Raw genomic sequence first — 15,376 nt, 5'->3', positions numbered from 1 at the left:
TGTGTGTGTCTGTGTGTGTGTGTGTGTCTGTGTGTGTGTGTGTGTGTGTGTGTGTGTGTGTAGTAACTGAACTCGTCAGGCTTCAGATCTGTTACTCCACATCCATCAGGACACTCTTTGGTAAATTAAAGTATCGCACACTTCAAGCACTGGTTTCAGTCAGATTTGTCTTGGTGTCCTTGGTATTACGCCTCTGACTCACAGGTGTTTTAACTCGGACTTGTCTCGGTCTAGAGAGGTGCTTTGACCCGTCTCGATCTTGTGATGGTTTTGAGTCAGTTTTGTCTTGACGTCAAATTGGGTTGTTTCTTGTTCAGTCACAATTCGACCTTCTCTAAATCCCCAGGTCTGTACTGATTCAAGTCCCAGCAGTTTACTCTCAGTACGAACTACAGTGACACAACAGTAGGAATAAAGCTGAACAGGCATCGCTTGTGTTTTTGCTGTTAGCTTTGACTTGACCCCGTCATGGCCTCTAGCGTTGCCACCATCCTGGTAAACCATCAGAATTAAATCTGTGCCGACGTGTTTCCTGTCTGTGAAGGACTGTACCAATTTTCCCGGCAACACAAAAAAACCAAAGTGCAGGTGCATCAGTGAAAAAACAGCAGAGTTATTTTCAAAAGAGAAAGAAGAGCTGAAAACAGACAAACTGCATCGACCTGAAGGTTCAGGTGTCGCAGGCTGAACAACAGGTGGATCACTGACGTCCACTACAGAGCGATGATGTTACAGTAAAGAATATTCAGAGTATTACTGTGTGTTACTTTCTCTTTCTTCAGGCTCTCACCAGCTTTGGTAATCGGATCGATCCATTGATTTGTCACCAAACATGAAGTGCTGATTACATTCAGTTAATTGAGAACTAACGCCACATCAGAACACAGATCATAAATGATCCGTTTCTTCGGTTGATGTCAGACGGATTTTTATCTGGATATTTTTAGCGTGACCTTTCCCTCCTCTCTATTATAACGATGGAAACTACGAGCTCACATTTCCACTCACTCAGACTGAAGAAGTGCAGCCGGCGAGCCACACCTCGCCACATCCACTGTCACATCCACTGTCACAATCAGCTGCTTCTGATTGACAGCGACATGTCGCTGCAGGAGGATCCTTGTGTGGAGGATTACGGAGGGAGCGGGTAGAGGAGGTTACAGGAGGGAGGTGAGACGTTCATCACCGGGAACAAAAAGCCTGTGGCGCTGTTTGAGTTGTGGATGTTAGAGACGCTCTGCTACAACACTTCAGACTGTGGCTTGTAATGTTGGTTCAACGCTCATTAAATAACAGCAGCTTCATTATAAATTTGTCAGGGATTTTATAAAATGATGCAAAATATATTTCAGGTGAAATGTGCATAATTTAAACTTTGATAACGTATTGAAGGAATATTTTCCAGCACATTCATGAGATTTAACTCCATGTCATATTATTGTAGTGATTTAATTATTATTATTATTATTAGTGAATTCATTTTTTTTTTTTTTTTTACCTGAAGCAAATAAAGAAAATGATGCTGCGTTAGAGAAATGAAAGCAGGTGCAGTTCAGCTGGTTAAAGGTCCATTAATGTTCAGCTGCAGAAATCAGCGTGTAAACACAAGATGTCCATCAACACCAACACACAGGTTGTGGTTGTTGGAGCTGAATGAAGACACAGACTAACACAGTAGAACCGTGAATGTGGAGCTGAGGCCGAGGAAACAGCGCTTACCTCCCGCTTGACGTTCCACAGTAATTTCTCTTTGTGCTCTTCCTCCGTGGAGCCCTCCATGTCTCTGTCCGTCCGTCCGTCCGCGGTGTGCACGACGCAGGTCTGTCTCTCCGGGCTCTCAGTCCGCTCTCCCCGGCCTCTCACAACCTCGCTCCTTTTTATTCCCCGTTTCCTTCTTCCTTGGCTCGGCCGGACTCTGACGCAGCCGAGCAGCCTGGGGACGACGTCAGAGGATCCGCCTTCCTCACTCTTACTGATCAATGGAGGAGTTAAAAAAAATAAATAAATCAGTGGAGCTCACAGGCTCCAGCATCCAGCCCCGCCCCGCCCGGCGGCCTGCAGCCTCTCAGCATCCAACACACCAACCTGTGGAGCCTCCAAGTTATTTTTAGCAGTTTCTTTTCTCTTTTTTTTTTCCTTCTCTGGGCGGGAAAGCTGCGTGACAGGCGGACAGGTGAGTGCGGAGAGGTTGGATGGTTGCAATAATTCACTATGGTTTTATTCTTGAATGCACAGACATGTGACTCCATTGTGTGTAATGAGCTCATTAAAATGCAGCTTTCTTAAAAAAAAAAAAAACAAAACAAAAAAAAAAAAAATGGCTTCATTCACAGAGAGAAACTGCGGCTGATCAGAAAGATGCTAAAAATAGTCCCCTCCCCTCTGAAGCACGTTGGTCATCCTCAGGGCTGATGCCAGGCTGGCCTGCTGCTAAATAAATGACGTCACAGCCACATGACACAGAATGACCTCCTCTGCTGGAGTCCCTTCTTTAAAGGAGCTACATGTAAGTTTTGTTGTTGATTGATTTCTGATCAATCAATCATTAAAATATCCAATGTTCTCATCTATGACATAAAAAAGGGGGACAGCCATGTATTTATACGATGGTACCTGTTGCACTGTAATAAACTTTGGTTAAGGCTGACTGATAAAATGATGACTCCGTACCTTTGAAGCAGCTGTGAAGTCCTGCTGTATATCTATTCTTCAATTGTTTTTATTCCTTTAATTCGTAAAATCAAAAGAATTAAGAGCATTTTTCATGTAAGGTTGTAAATATTGTCGTGTGGCGTCCATCAGAGTCAGGCGACTTCTTCTTTTTCACTTCTTCCAACATAAAAAACATTTTTTCAAGTTCTGGCTGGAGGGGGGGGGGGGCCTTTGGGTATGTTTTTTTCATTGGTTTACAACCTGGTTATGAACTCCTAACCAATGAGTGAGCCAGCTAACCTTTTCTCTGCCTAGAGACAATAAAAAGAATGAAAAATGTGATTGGATAAATGTACTTTGATGGTCAGAAGTACTTATTGCAGCTCAGTTGACTACATGTGTTTGCTTTCGCTTTTTTAGGCTTCAGTCTTTGAATTTGATGTTTCAACAGTTGCCCTCTGGCACGACTTATAGATCTATATTATTATTATTATTATTAGTCGAAAAGTTTCTGTGTCTTGTGTTTTTTTTTTATGTTGCTTGTTTGTCTTTTTCCGATGCACCAATGAGGAGCGCTGTCGTTGAATGGAGAGCTCACAATGACAGTAAAGGCTTTCTTAGTCTAATTCTATTGACTTCTTTATTATTATTAAATGCAGTTTGTTTGATTGAACTGTAAACGATTCACCAGTGGCTCTGACAAAGCAGCAGCTCAGGCGTCACTGGTTCTCTGAGGCCAGCGTTTTGTTCTCCTGAAGTTCAAACTGTAGATTTTCTCAATATTCCTTCCTACAAGGGCTGAACAATTAATCAAAATAATATCAAAATCACAATATGGCAAAGTGAAATATCCAAATCAGCAGCTGCAACAGACCATGAATGAAGTGTTGTGGTGCTACAGAGACGCCCCGACCTATAAATCTTATCGTCCAGATGTAAAAGAACATGTTTGTTTGGTACAAACTAAACAAAAAACACATCATCATTTCTATATTTTTTCAGTGAAAATTACATAAAAAAATAATCACAATATGATTTTTGTTGCACATCGTTCAGCCCGACTTTCAACTAAAAACTGAGCAAAACACAAACAACAGTTGAACAACAACAACTTTTATCTTCACAGCTGGAAAAAAGGCATCATGGTGAAACTGCATTAAAACTAAAAACAGGTTCATCTTTGGCAAACAAACTGTTATAAATGCGTATATGAAAAATACAATCCATAAATATGAAACAGGCTCTCCTGCTGATTCAGAGTGTAAGTGCTATGATTGGAACAATATTTCATCTAAGAAATAGTGCATATTAGTGATTTTTCCTCCACTACGAATCTAAATGTCATTAAAAACATACACTTCTGTAGATATCTGAAGAAGCTGCTCTGATAATTATTCTTAAATTATGATGGACAGAGCAGACGACGCCACAACTGGAAGATGTAATTACATCAAGGTCATGATTAGGACTTCCTTCAGATAGTGGTGGCGACACTAGGATAAAAAAAAATTCAAAATACAAACGTATGAGCATCAACAGACTCCGTGTTTGAGTGTTCATCATCAGTCCGGAGGTTTGGGGTTTCAGTCTCAGTGTCCCAGGGGCCGGTCGTCGTATGTGCTGTACCTCTTGACGTGGATTCGACGGACGCGCTCGCGAAGCTCGGCTCCCCCCGGCCCCTCCTCCTCCTCGCTGTGAGAGCCGCAGCTGTTGTAGCTTCGACGCGTGGCCTCCAGCAGGGAGTTGTCGGGCAGCGGCATCGTCTCGTACAGCAAAGTGTTCAGGGTCTCCTCGTAGATCCGAGCTTCAGGAAACTCCACCTGAGACGGAAAGAAACAGGTACTGTATCTGCAGTGTGAACAGACGGATTAAATCTGAAAACCTGAAAATACACAAACAGTCATAAGACCCATTTAAACTGACGTTCCACAATAATTGATAATGGTCTGTCTGTATGGAAATCGTTTTCATTATTTTGTTCATTTCTCTGTGGAGAATCTACCAAGCATCAACCTCTGAGGCTGAAACATGAAGCATCAACACTGAAGAACCAGCAGCTGCAGTTCCTCTAACGGCCACTAGAGTCTGGCTCCAACAGTGAGTCAGTCCCCATAGACTCCCATGTTAAAATGTCCAACTTTACAGCAGAAATAAACATGTTTACAGCCTGGTACAAAAACTTTATATAACTCACCTGTTTACATTTTATTAAGGACTACAGTTATGGAGGATTGAGGGCGTGGTCTCTTTGAGTGACAGGTGGGTGAGCATATGTTTGTCACTAAAAGTCTCAGCTCCTCACACACCCCCTCCTCTTTGACCATTTTTGGATTAGCTGGGAGTTAGGGGGTGGAGGCAGGTACTTTAGTCAGAAATGATCTTTCCTCTTCCACTGCTCTGCTGTTTCTTAAGTCTTTGTTACGTACATGTGTTCATCATGTCTGTTATCCACATACATGTCAAAGAAATCTGATTCCAGCTGAATAAACCAAGTGTCATGAAGTTCTCCCTTCCATGAAACAGAGCCATACAAACAACATTTCTCCTGTTCCTTCTCAAAAACATTAAGTGTGACTTCCTGCTTCCTCACCTTGGTCTGTTTCTTCTCTGTGGCGTAGACGATGGAGGTGCAGCACACCTCGGCCAGTTTGCGGCCCTGACCGTAGAACGACCAGCAGCAGATCTCGTCTCCGATCACGTCCTTGATGAAGAGGACACGGCCGTTGAAGCTGAGAGACAGCCGGTCGAACAGCTCGATGTTCTTCAGCAGGTTGTCGTCTGAGTTACTGCGAACACAACAGCAAAGTGATGGAGACTCATCAACCACAAACAAACAAACAAACAAACAAACAAACAAACAAACACAGTGCCCGGGGTCAATTATCTGTAATTTATAAGATGAAAGATAAGATAAACCTTTATTGATCCCACACCGGGGAAATTCACTTGTTACTGCAGCGTAGGAAAACGAGGTAGAAGAAAAAAACAAGTATAACAATAGAATAAAGTAGAAAAATAAATCAACCATAAATAAGAAGGTATGTACATTATAAGTACTTGTGGTACTTGTACTGGTACAAGTACTGGTAATGATGGAAGCAGAGGGACCTCTGGAGGAAGACTTTCTCACCTGGTGTAGGAGTACTTGTTATTGCTTCTGTTGTACACCAGCTTCACCACAGGCTAACAGAGAAACAAGACATTAAATATCAGGGTTTCACTTCTTTGATTTCTAAATGTGGAGAATATGAATGAACTTGAAGCAGCTGTGTCCCAGTTCAGAGGCTGCATTTGAAGACCAAATGCGTGACAGCGGTGCGACTAAGCCGTCACATTTCAAATGCATCCTCCGTTTCCTGTGTAATGTAGGACCGAACAGGTGGATCCTTCATGGCCCAATCTATCCCAAGATTCAATGCGCACCAGTAATGAAAGCAAACAACAGTGACAGAGAGCCTGAGGATTACAGTGACAAATGTAAGTGCTGTGTTTCAGCTCAGTTCAACAGCCAACGGTTCAACTGATAAAACCAAAAGTCTTTGTGAAAGCTAGAATCTTCCATTTAACCTTTAGCTACCAAAATCTAATCAGTTCATCCTTGAGTCCAGGTGAATGTTTGTGCCAAATTTGAAGAAGTTCCCTCAAGGTGCTTCTGAGATATCGTGTCCACGAGAACGAGACGGATGGACAACATGAAAACAATATGGCTGCTGCTCTGACTGTCACTGGCGGGGAGAAATAAAAATGTAAATGTTGTCACGGTTGCTAGGCGATGGGAGCCTGCAACAGTAAGTGCAGGCACAGCTGGTGACGCAAAGTGAAAATCCTCTGTAGACCAGACCGTCTCATTTCAATTCGGCCTTCGCGGTCTACGAAGGGCGACGCCCCTGAACTGGGACACAGCTGATGACGAGAAACAGTTTTACAGTTTTCAGACCCTTCACTGTCCAAACTATATTGTGCTGTAGATTTAATTATAATTTTTGATGAACAATTTAAAATTAAATCTACGACACAATAAAGTGTGTGAGCAGTGAAGGGGTGTGAAACCTTTCTGACGCCACTGTGAGTGCATGCATTCATTCATTCATTCATTCATTCATTCATTCATATGAAGAAAATAACCAAATCATATGTTTATCTTGGAATAGCTGCTAAATGAAATGAACGGTTATTTTACCTTTTAATTATCAAGAACAAATTCCTAGAAAAGACAAATCACTGTTGGATCCTGAATTTTCACACTGGAGCTGCTGTTGAAAAGTTCAAAAACACTTCAGATTCTTCATAATGATCCAGCTCCAGCTCAGTGTTTACCTTGGTGGAAGACTGGATGAGCCTCTCTTCTTCCTTACTGGAGGTGACCACAGGTATAACACACAGGGGCTGCTCTTTATTGCCCTGTCAATCAGAATCACATACAATGGGAGTTAAAAGCATCATAGGTAGTTAGAATGTGGTTCAGACTAGGCATAACATTTTAAAGTGGGTAATGTGGGTAAGTCACATTGAGATGAGACTATAAACACATTTGAACCATTATTCTGGTTCAGAACATTACTTCAGTGGACAATGACAAAGGAAACAAATAAACACACAAATAAAAAAAGGTCTGACACTTAAACTAACAACATGAAATTCAAATTAATGTCCAGAAACGGTTTCGTACTACATTGCGTGTGACTGACCTGCAGGCTGTTCTGACAAAGCTCCACCAGGCCATGGATGAGGTAATACTTCGCCTCAGCCAGCAGCTCCAGGACAGCTTGACGGCCTTTGGGTAAGGCGACTGTGCCGTCACGCAGGTAGCACAGGATGGTGCCGAAGTGTTTCCCACTGCGATCAATCAGGATCCAACCTGAACACACACAAAACACCATGTTAAGAATATGAACATCTGTTTCCTGTAAGACACTGGTGTCTGGAGTCTTTGACAGGCCATGACATAATGATCATTTCCATTAAAATGATCTGATTCATTCTAGACCAGTTGTGATCATATGTGAACATCAGTGTCTGAGTTATTTTTTACTATTTAATCTGCAATATCATCTTGAGTAAAGTGTCAAAGGCGAATAGGAGGTTCCTTGGAAAAAAAAGTTATAAGACTTTTTTCTGTACTATAGAATGTATCACTTTAAATCTTAATATTTTAAATATAAATATAAATTTGAATTTGATGTGAATGTCTTTGTCTTTTACCCTAAAACAAAAAATTGGCAATGCTACTGTCAGTAATAATGTTGACAGTCATCTTGCGTCTGTAGTTCAGAGATGGTTTACCTTCTTTATCAGTGAACACTTCCTTCTGTCCGCTGAACATGGCCTTCAGCAAGCAGTTCTGCCTGGTCAGTATTTGCAGCGTGCTGTAAAACAGGGTCCCGCCAACATTAAGCCGGACATACTTGTTGCCCAGGCCGACCGCTCCTCGATAATTGCTGGTCTTGGTCTTGGGACAGGCCAGAGGAGGGGCTGGGGAGGTGTGATGCTGGGGCAGGCAGCTGTCTCCAGACATGACCTTTTGGAGGTAGATGACCACCCTGCAGACGGAGGTCCGAAGGTCCCCCGCCGTGGTGACAGCTACTGATGAGGCTGCCACAACCTCTCACTGCTACAGATCATTCCTGAGAGAAGAAAACAAAACACACAGAGCCCTGAGCTGAAGCTGAAACTTCACTATGGAGCTACACAGGAGAGGTCAGTAAGAATGTTTAACTGGTGAAGCAGGACGCCCAGTGGCTGAAGACATGAATCACAACACACAGTGGAAACTATCTACTCTACTGGTATCTTTTCTTCAGTTTCCCTTAACATTAAATTCAATGTGGATGGGCAGGAAACTGAAAGGGTAGTGAGGAGGTAAATATAAATCAGTAAAAAGGAGAAATTATGACTAAATAAGTTTGCCGATCTCCAAACTTAATTGATCCCCAGGGGGAAATTAGGTTGAGTTACAGTTGCTCTTCAGCAAAGACAAGAGAATATGAAAAATATTAAAATAAATATATATATATATATATATATATATATATACACACACACAAACACACACAAGATAAATATATACATAAACAGAAAAAATGTAAAGAAATATGTAAGGACATGAGTTTAAATATAAATATATACTTAAATACATACAAAAGATGTCCTTATACTATAATATAGAAAATAGGGGAAAAATAGAAATATGTAAGAATATGAGTTGTACAATTGCACTTTTCAAATTACACTTGCACATGTCAAATACTTATACGTAAATAAATAAATTATGAGGTAACGTCTGGTGATCTTGACATTAACTAAAATTAGCAGCTGATTTCCAACCTCTACTAGATTCTGGTAGTAATCCCAACCAAGATATAGGCCAAATTAGTGAAGTGTGACAGCATTAACACCTTCAATGATCTCATCATCTCAGGTACAGCAATGCTAGCTAATAAACACTGGCGTTATAACATTACATAGCTGCCTGTCTGTTGGTTAAAGTATCTGGTTAGCTTGTGTTCAACGTTAAACCACACACTTTGTCCCGACAGAGTATTTACAGACAGAGATCTGTCATGGCTGCGTGAGCAACAGCGTTAGCTAACCTAATTCAACCAATAGCATGTGAATTTCATATTTCTTGGCAACGGCTAACTTAGTTAATTAACTTGTACCAAGTCAACAGCTAGCTGTGGGTTAGCTAGGATAGCCTGTTCGGTCGTATACACACTTAACTACCTTCAAAAACATGTCCTTTTAAATATTTTCTTGTTTGTTGGCAAAAATCTAACTTTGTACGAGACTATTTTACCAACGAGAATATAGTTATAGTCTTCTGGTCAATTCGTCTTGTCAATAATCCACCTCTCAGTGCTTCTTTGGGACAAGATATCACCGTAAAGCTACACTGGTTTGTGAAACGGCTTCTTCCTACGTAGGTGGGTTTAGCTAATGTTAGCTAATGTTAGCTAATGTTGAGTAGAGCAGCCAAACTTTCAATACGATAAAACTAGACAAAGTAGCCACTAATATAAGTTGAAAATGTGGTAAAAGTCGAAGTTCGGTTTTCACTTAATACATATGAGGTTAGTTATAAGCTAGAATAAGATTTAGAAAGGCAAAGTTCTCCAAATGTGTTGCCAGAGTTTTCAATGGAGCGCCTGACGTTCCCATCCTGTGGTGAACAACACAAACCGTGGGCATCACTTTACCGACTGTGACGTTCACCTACCGGCCTCGCGCTGTCTTCACCTGTTGACAGGAAACCGCACATCGCGTGACGGATTCACCTCTGCTTTAACGTTTATCACCAACCGTCACAAGAGGAGAAATATAAAGAAAATCTATCAAAAGTTAAACTCTCTCCTTCTGATTCTTCTACTTCTTCTTTTGATTTGATTTGTCGATTGGCAACCAGCTATCAGGCGCTTTACCGCCACCTACTGGACGGGAATGTGGAACATTATAATAATATAAAAACATTTTATGATCAAACCTGTGTTTTTGAGATACTTCATTAGATTACTGAACATTCCCCCTGATGCATCTCCAAGTTGGTTCGCAACAGTTAGTCAGATTATTTTAGCCGACTCTCTTCTTGTTCTTCTTCCCGGATCCAAACCAGCTTTAGAGGTGCATACTACCGCCACCTACTGTGTCACAGTGCACGCAATCACCTGAATACTAAAGGGGAAAAAAGTAATAAACAAATAATAATAACATTAACAGTGATAAAGATATTTACACCCTATTTCCTAATCCTGTATGTATTATATAACCACCCCTCTCTCCTCCTTCTTCTAATAAGTTCAGGTCAGGCTGCACTGTTGGAAGCGTCCTGCTGCCCCCTACAGTCAGTAACGCGCATTGCCAGCTGTTTCCAGCTGTTTCCATCCCTGACCTGTCAGGTCAGCTATTATCACCATAAACTGGAGGTATGGCATTTTCATATCGGTCACATTCACTTTTAATTTGGACATTTGGTCAAAAGATGTTGGCATATGTATGAAAAAAATCATCCCTGGCCATAGTCAGCTTGTCATTCGATCGTTTTTTAAATTAAATTAAAAAAAATCAATGTACAAGACAAGATAGGGAATTAATTTACAGAAAAGAATAACATTCAACAAACGATGGTGGAAATGATAATAGGCTATAGGTTTATATGGAAGCCATTTTCCCCAGATGATGAAACAAAAATCGACCCGCAGTATATCAAAATTAGGCAATATGAAGAGTCTTAGTCTTATTGTGTCATAATTATGATCTCAAAATACAACCTTTTCCGTTTTAATTTCAATGTAAAAGCCCCTTATTCCGCTCTAATTTCAAAGTAAAAGCCCATCAACCTTAAGTAATAGCAATCTGTTGAGGTTTGGGCGAATGAAAGTACAACACATTTAATGTCACGTTTGCTTAATGCCCAACCTGAACCCTTAACCCTTAACCCCTAAACCTGAACCCTTAACCCCTAAACCTGAACTCTTAACCCCTAAACCTTAACCCTAACCCCTAAACCTGAACCCTTAACCCCTAAACCTGAACCCTTAACCCCTAAACCTTAACCCTTAACCCCTAAACCTGAACCCTTAACCCCTAAACCTAAACCTAAACCTGAACCTAAATCTGGACCTAAACCCGATTCTGACCTGAAGCCTAAAACCAGCCCTTAAACTGCCTTTGTTGTGGGGACCGACCAAAATGTTATGTAAACACTCTTTAAGGTCTGTAAGTCATAGAGATAAGAGTACACGCACGCACGCACGCACGCGCACGCACGGCGTCTGGTTTCCTTGGGGAGGGGCAAGCGGCTCCGTCTAGTGTAGTTGTTCTGCCACATATACACTCATCACAGGAGCAGCAGCGTTGACGGTTGGAGCAGATTAAACAGGTAAAATACAGTTTTCTGTCCTGACTGCAGCTACATGCGGTTTAATGTTTCTGTCTCAGGAGCGTAATTAGCTTTAACCAGGGAGGTGGTGTGTTTTTAAACCGTACAGCTAGCTTCAGAGCAGGCTAACGAAATGTAGCTAACTAGCTGAGTTAATTTTACTATTTTAGGCAAGAAAGCTAAAGCTATCACAAACATGGTGAGGTGAGGCCATATATGAGGGGGAAATATTTAACTATGAGCCCAATTATTTAATACTGTGTCCACTGTTGTAGATTAACCGTATAATTAATTTTATGAAGTTACCGTTAAATCCTGTTAACTCATTTACACAGGATCAAAGGCTAACGCTAATGCTAATAGCAGCTACATCATTTACACTTCGAGTTGCAGCTGTAGGTTTCAGCGTTTTACACAAAAAGGTGCAGTGAATAAATAAAGTTTCATCATTCAAAACGAGGCACCGGCTGCTGCTGCTCTTTCACACGGCTCATTGTTTATTATACACCAATAACCGTGTCCAATGGTAACGATACAGAGAGACACAGCTCATTGATTATTATACACCAATAACCGTGTCCAATGGTAACGATACTGAGAGACACACCATCACTGCAGCTGCATAACAAGAAACTCGTCAGCATAAGATCCGTTATCAAGCTATAAACCCTGTTGATACACAGTCTGTAATACATGACATAAATGTCCCAATATCCACAGGAATGTTGCCATGTGTGTCACAAATAAGGGGATATATTTTTATCGCATTATAAAATATCCATAGTAAATTTTACATACATTAAAAATATTTCCTTTTTTTAATATGGTATAACATGTTGTGAGCTTATATGTTAATAATACACAGATAATTAATATATTGAAGTTTATTAAAATTCTATATGCTTATATATATATTTCTTGTTAATTTTTTCATTAATTTTAAACATGTCTATCTTCACATTCTGGGTGGTCTTTGGACTCTACTGCTTATCATAATATATAAAACATGAACATACATATTTGTATGAGCTAGATATATATGGCAATGTATATGAAATAGTTCCAATTTATAATCGGTTTCCTATATCATTTTTTACGTATATGTACATATAAAATAAAAATGTATATTTCATATATGTAAATTAAATATACGTACATATACTAAATTCACATATGGGTTGTCTAACTGACATTTCTCACTGTCTGAAACATTTATCTTCCACTGCAAGGCCTGAACTGAATTTAAATTTAAAAGTCTCTACTTGTCTCTGTTGTTCGTTTCTTCATCCTTCGTGTCTTGTCTCCTCTGTGACAGCGGCCTGTGGCCATGGCTAAAGACCCGCTAGCAGAGGCAGGCTTTTATTTTGATGAACTCAACAAGCTCCGGGTCCTGGAGCCTGATGTCAGCCAGAAGACCTCAGAGCTTAAGGAGGAGTGTAAAGAATTTGTGGACAGTAAGCACTGAAGATCTTTTCAGGTCCATTTGGTCGTGACTGTTTCCCCCCTCCAATATCAACAGGTGGTACAGGTGTGTGAATTAGTGTTGTCTCTTACAGAAATTGGCCAGTTCCAGAAGATAGTCGGAGGTCTTATTGAGCTGGTTGACGAACTGGCAAAAGAAGCGGAGACAGAAAAGATGAAGGTAAGCGTCAACATTTAAAGCTGCTTTTCATTGGGTGTTGCTGAAGTTGACGTCCTTACATGCCTGAGCTTTAAAGCACCTGGTGTGGTTGAACTCTTACTCACCTAACCTTAGTTATTTTCAGGTATACTGTTCAGTGTAGGACTCCATTTGCTCAACCCCCCGTTCTTCTCCTTCAGGCGATAGGAGCCAGAAACCTGCTGAAGTCAGTGGCGAAACAGAGGGAGGCGCAGCAGCAGCAGCTTCAGGCGCTCATCGCAGAGAAGAAGATGCAACTTGAGAGGTAAACTGTGTTTTTGTCAACTCCACAACAACCAACCAGAACAGGTCAATCTGTTCTCAGGTTGTTTGTCAGAAGTGTAGTTGGCTCCTGTAAATGAGCAGTCATTAAAAAAAACCAAAGAATAAACATCTACACAGGATTATAACTGGTCGTGACGGTTTCTACCGTCACATTAACCAGTCTGCTGCTGGTTAGAGAGGGCATGAAACTAGTTAGTGAGCGAGAAGAGAAGTGGAAGTAGAAGAATTTAGCTAAAAGTGAAAATTAAATGATTTAATTAGTAATATAGAGATAAAATGTTTAGCTAAAAGTATCCGATAAAAAATTGAGTGTTTTAATTAAAAAATGACAGATTAACAGTTCAAATAATTAGCTAAACATAATAACTAATGTTATAAACTAATAATAACTTAATGTATAACCAGTTTAAAATATCAGTGTATAAAATCAGTTTAAATGAATTAAAAACTGAGATAAGTCACGACATGTTATGGCTTTAATGTTAAAGTAGATGCTTGTTTTAGAAACAGCAATCAACTAAAAGTATCCGATAAAAAATTGAGTGTTTTAATTAAAAAATGACAGATTAACAGTTCAAATAATTAGCTAAACATAATAACTAATGTTATAAACTAATAATAACTTAATGTATAACCAGTTTAAAATATCAGTGTATAAAATCAGTTTAAATGAATTAAAAACTGAGATAAGTCACGACATGTTATGGCTTTAATGTTAAAGTAGATGCTTGTTTTAGAAACAGCAATCAACCCCATGTCCTTACATATTTCTATTATCATTTACATATGATTTACATTTTTATATTTTATCTTTATAATATTACTTCATATTCTCTATTCTTTGCCCTTTCATTTCCATTCTTGAGGGAGCAACTGTAACTTCATTTCTCCCTGGGGATCAATAAAGTTTCTGATACGGATTAAAGAAGTTAAAATTGAGCTCATGTCGTGACATCACCTGGCAACTGTTGTGACTTTTTAAATGGCCAATTATTGTCCTCGGAAAAACAATTGTTGCTGATCGTATCGTGACTTCTCCTGTGCATATTATTTGTAATTGGTTTCAAGTGAGTGATGATTTTTCTTTACTGCGTTAATCCGTTTACACTCAGTTTCCCGTGTCCTCGTCTCAGGTATCGCATCGAGTACGAAGCGCTGTCCAAAGTGGAGTCTGAGCAGAACGAGTTCATCGACCAGTTCATCCTGCAGAAGTGAGGATGTGACCATGTGACCTGTGCCGTCACGTTTCCAGAGTGCCTGTCCTGTTTTCTCTGGGTGATTCCCACCCTAGAGGATTACTCTGCTGCACCCTCTTTTTCTGAAGCAATTCTGAAGCTCCACCTTCTCTTTCCACCTTCCTCCTGCTTGAGTGTGTAAAGAAACATCCAGCTGCTGACAGCTGGATTTACAGTGATGTAAGCTTGAATATACCTGGAGCATTAAGTTTTGTTCACACCAAATATCTCAATATCTCAGACCAACAGTAAAGAAGATGGAGCTATTTATACAAAGGAACATTATTTATACTATTTATACTGAAGAATGACTGTATATCTAGTTTTATTACTTTTTGTATCAATTGAAATACTGCATGTGCATGAATTTGTAAATACATTTTGGTTTTAAATGATTGAAAAATGAATATCCTGATTTGATCATTTGTTATTTTTGCCGTTATTCTTTTGGTACAACCAGTCAGTGAGCACAACACATGAGGAACAGTCTCCTCCTTCTGTCTGTATCATTGTCTTTCATGCATTAGACAAATTATTGTTATACTTGAATAAATACTGTAAATTGCACAAGAAAAAGCATCATGTTTTTCTGTAAGGATGCTGCACATTTTAACATCGTGCTATTATGTACTGTTTTAATAAAAATTACTTTATCTAAAGAATTTAACA

General features: G+C 39.9%; 3 protein-coding genes across 7 annotated transcripts in view; 1 reads left to right on the top strand and 2 right to left on the bottom strand.

Moving 5' to 3' along the window:
• The window catches only part of sgsm2 (small G protein signaling modulator 2), a 57,763-nt gene extending 55,817 nt beyond the window's left edge, over window positions 1-1,946 (bottom strand). The window contains exon 1 of one of the 2 annotated variants that reach the window (XM_023395461.2): window positions 1,720-1,946. In XM_023395461.2, the coding sequence (XP_023251229.2) occupies window positions 1,720-1,779 (60 nt within the window). In that variant the 5' untranslated portion in view covers window positions 1,780-1,946. The remainder of the gene's footprint in view (window positions 1-1,719) is intronic. The other variant, XM_087170835.1, reaches the window with a different exon arrangement.
• A 1,681-nt stretch (window positions 1,947-3,627) lies between these two features.
• tnfaip1 (tumor necrosis factor, alpha-induced protein 1 (endothelial)) lies at window positions 3,628-10,366 on the bottom strand. Of its 4 annotated transcripts, none has more exons than XM_023395465.2 (7): window positions 10,133-10,366; window positions 7,936-8,276; window positions 7,341-7,510; window positions 6,970-7,053; window positions 5,783-5,835; window positions 5,243-5,438; window positions 3,628-4,472 (listed from the first exon to the last, which is right to left on the bottom strand). In XM_023395465.2, exons 2-7 carry the CDS (start codon window positions 8,165-8,167, stop codon window positions 4,242-4,244), a joined length of 966 nt encoding a protein of 321 aa, XP_023251233.1. In that variant the 5' UTR covers window positions 8,168-8,276; window positions 10,133-10,366; the 3' UTR covers window positions 3,628-4,241. The 4 variants fall into 4 exon arrangements, with proteins under 4 accessions (XP_023251233.1, XP_023251232.1, XP_087026962.1 ...); XM_023395464.2 differs by lacking the exon at window positions 10,133-10,366 and adding an exon at window positions 9,869-10,037; XM_087170836.1 differs by lacking the exon at window positions 10,133-10,366 and adding an exon at window positions 9,376-9,801.
• A 1,039-nt stretch (window positions 10,367-11,405) lies between these two features.
• On the top strand, window positions 11,406-15,369 carry ift20 (intraflagellar transport 20 homolog (Chlamydomonas)). The gene is made up of 5 exons (XM_023395467.2): window positions 11,406-11,527; window positions 12,843-12,981; window positions 13,084-13,169; window positions 13,349-13,452; window positions 14,606-15,369. The coding sequence occupies exons 2-5, from the start codon at window positions 12,855-12,857 to the stop codon at window positions 14,685-14,687; spliced, it is 399 nt and encodes a 132-aa protein (XP_023251235.1). The 5' UTR covers window positions 11,406-11,527; window positions 12,843-12,854; the 3' UTR covers window positions 14,688-15,369.
• The last annotated feature ends 7 nt before the right edge of the window (window positions 15,370-15,376 follow it).

This window comes from Seriola lalandi, unplaced genomic scaffold (assembly GCF_002814215.2).
Source record: "Seriola lalandi dorsalis isolate HSWRI2012SDOR001 ecotype SW California unplaced genomic scaffold, Sedor1 jcf7180002054963, whole genome shotgun sequence".
Lineage (NCBI taxonomy): Eukaryota > Metazoa > Chordata > Actinopteri > Carangiformes > Carangidae > Seriola > Seriola lalandi.
Note: the sequence above shows the minus strand (reverse complement) of the source record. Positions and strands in the feature narration are given on the sequence as shown.

Excerpts from the sequence above, each read along its gene's own strand:
- tnfaip1 (XM_023395465.2), bottom strand. The coding sequence starts at position 8,167 with ATGTCTGGAGACAGCTGCCTGCCCCAGCATCACACCTCCCCAGCCCCT. Across the intron at positions 7,054-7,340 it reads TTTGTCAGAACAGCCTGCAG|GGCAATAAAGAGCAGCCCCT; the intron begins GTCAGTCACACG and ends TCTGATTGACAG. Across the intron at positions 4,473-5,242 it reads CAGAGAAGAAACAGACCAAG|GTGGAGTTTCCTGAAGCTCG; the intron begins GTGAGGAAGCAG and ends TTTCCGTCTCAG.
- ift20 (XM_023395467.2), top strand. The coding sequence starts at position 12,855 with ATGGCTAAAGACCCGCTAGCAGAGGCAGGCTTTTATTTTGATGAACTC. Across the intron at positions 12,982-13,083 it reads GTGTAAAGAATTTGTGGACA|AAATTGGCCAGTTCCAGAAG; the intron begins GTAAGCACTGAA and ends TGTCTCTTACAG. Across the intron at positions 13,170-13,348 it reads CGGAGACAGAAAAGATGAAG|GCGATAGGAGCCAGAAACCT; the intron begins GTAAGCGTCAAC and ends CTTCTCCTTCAG.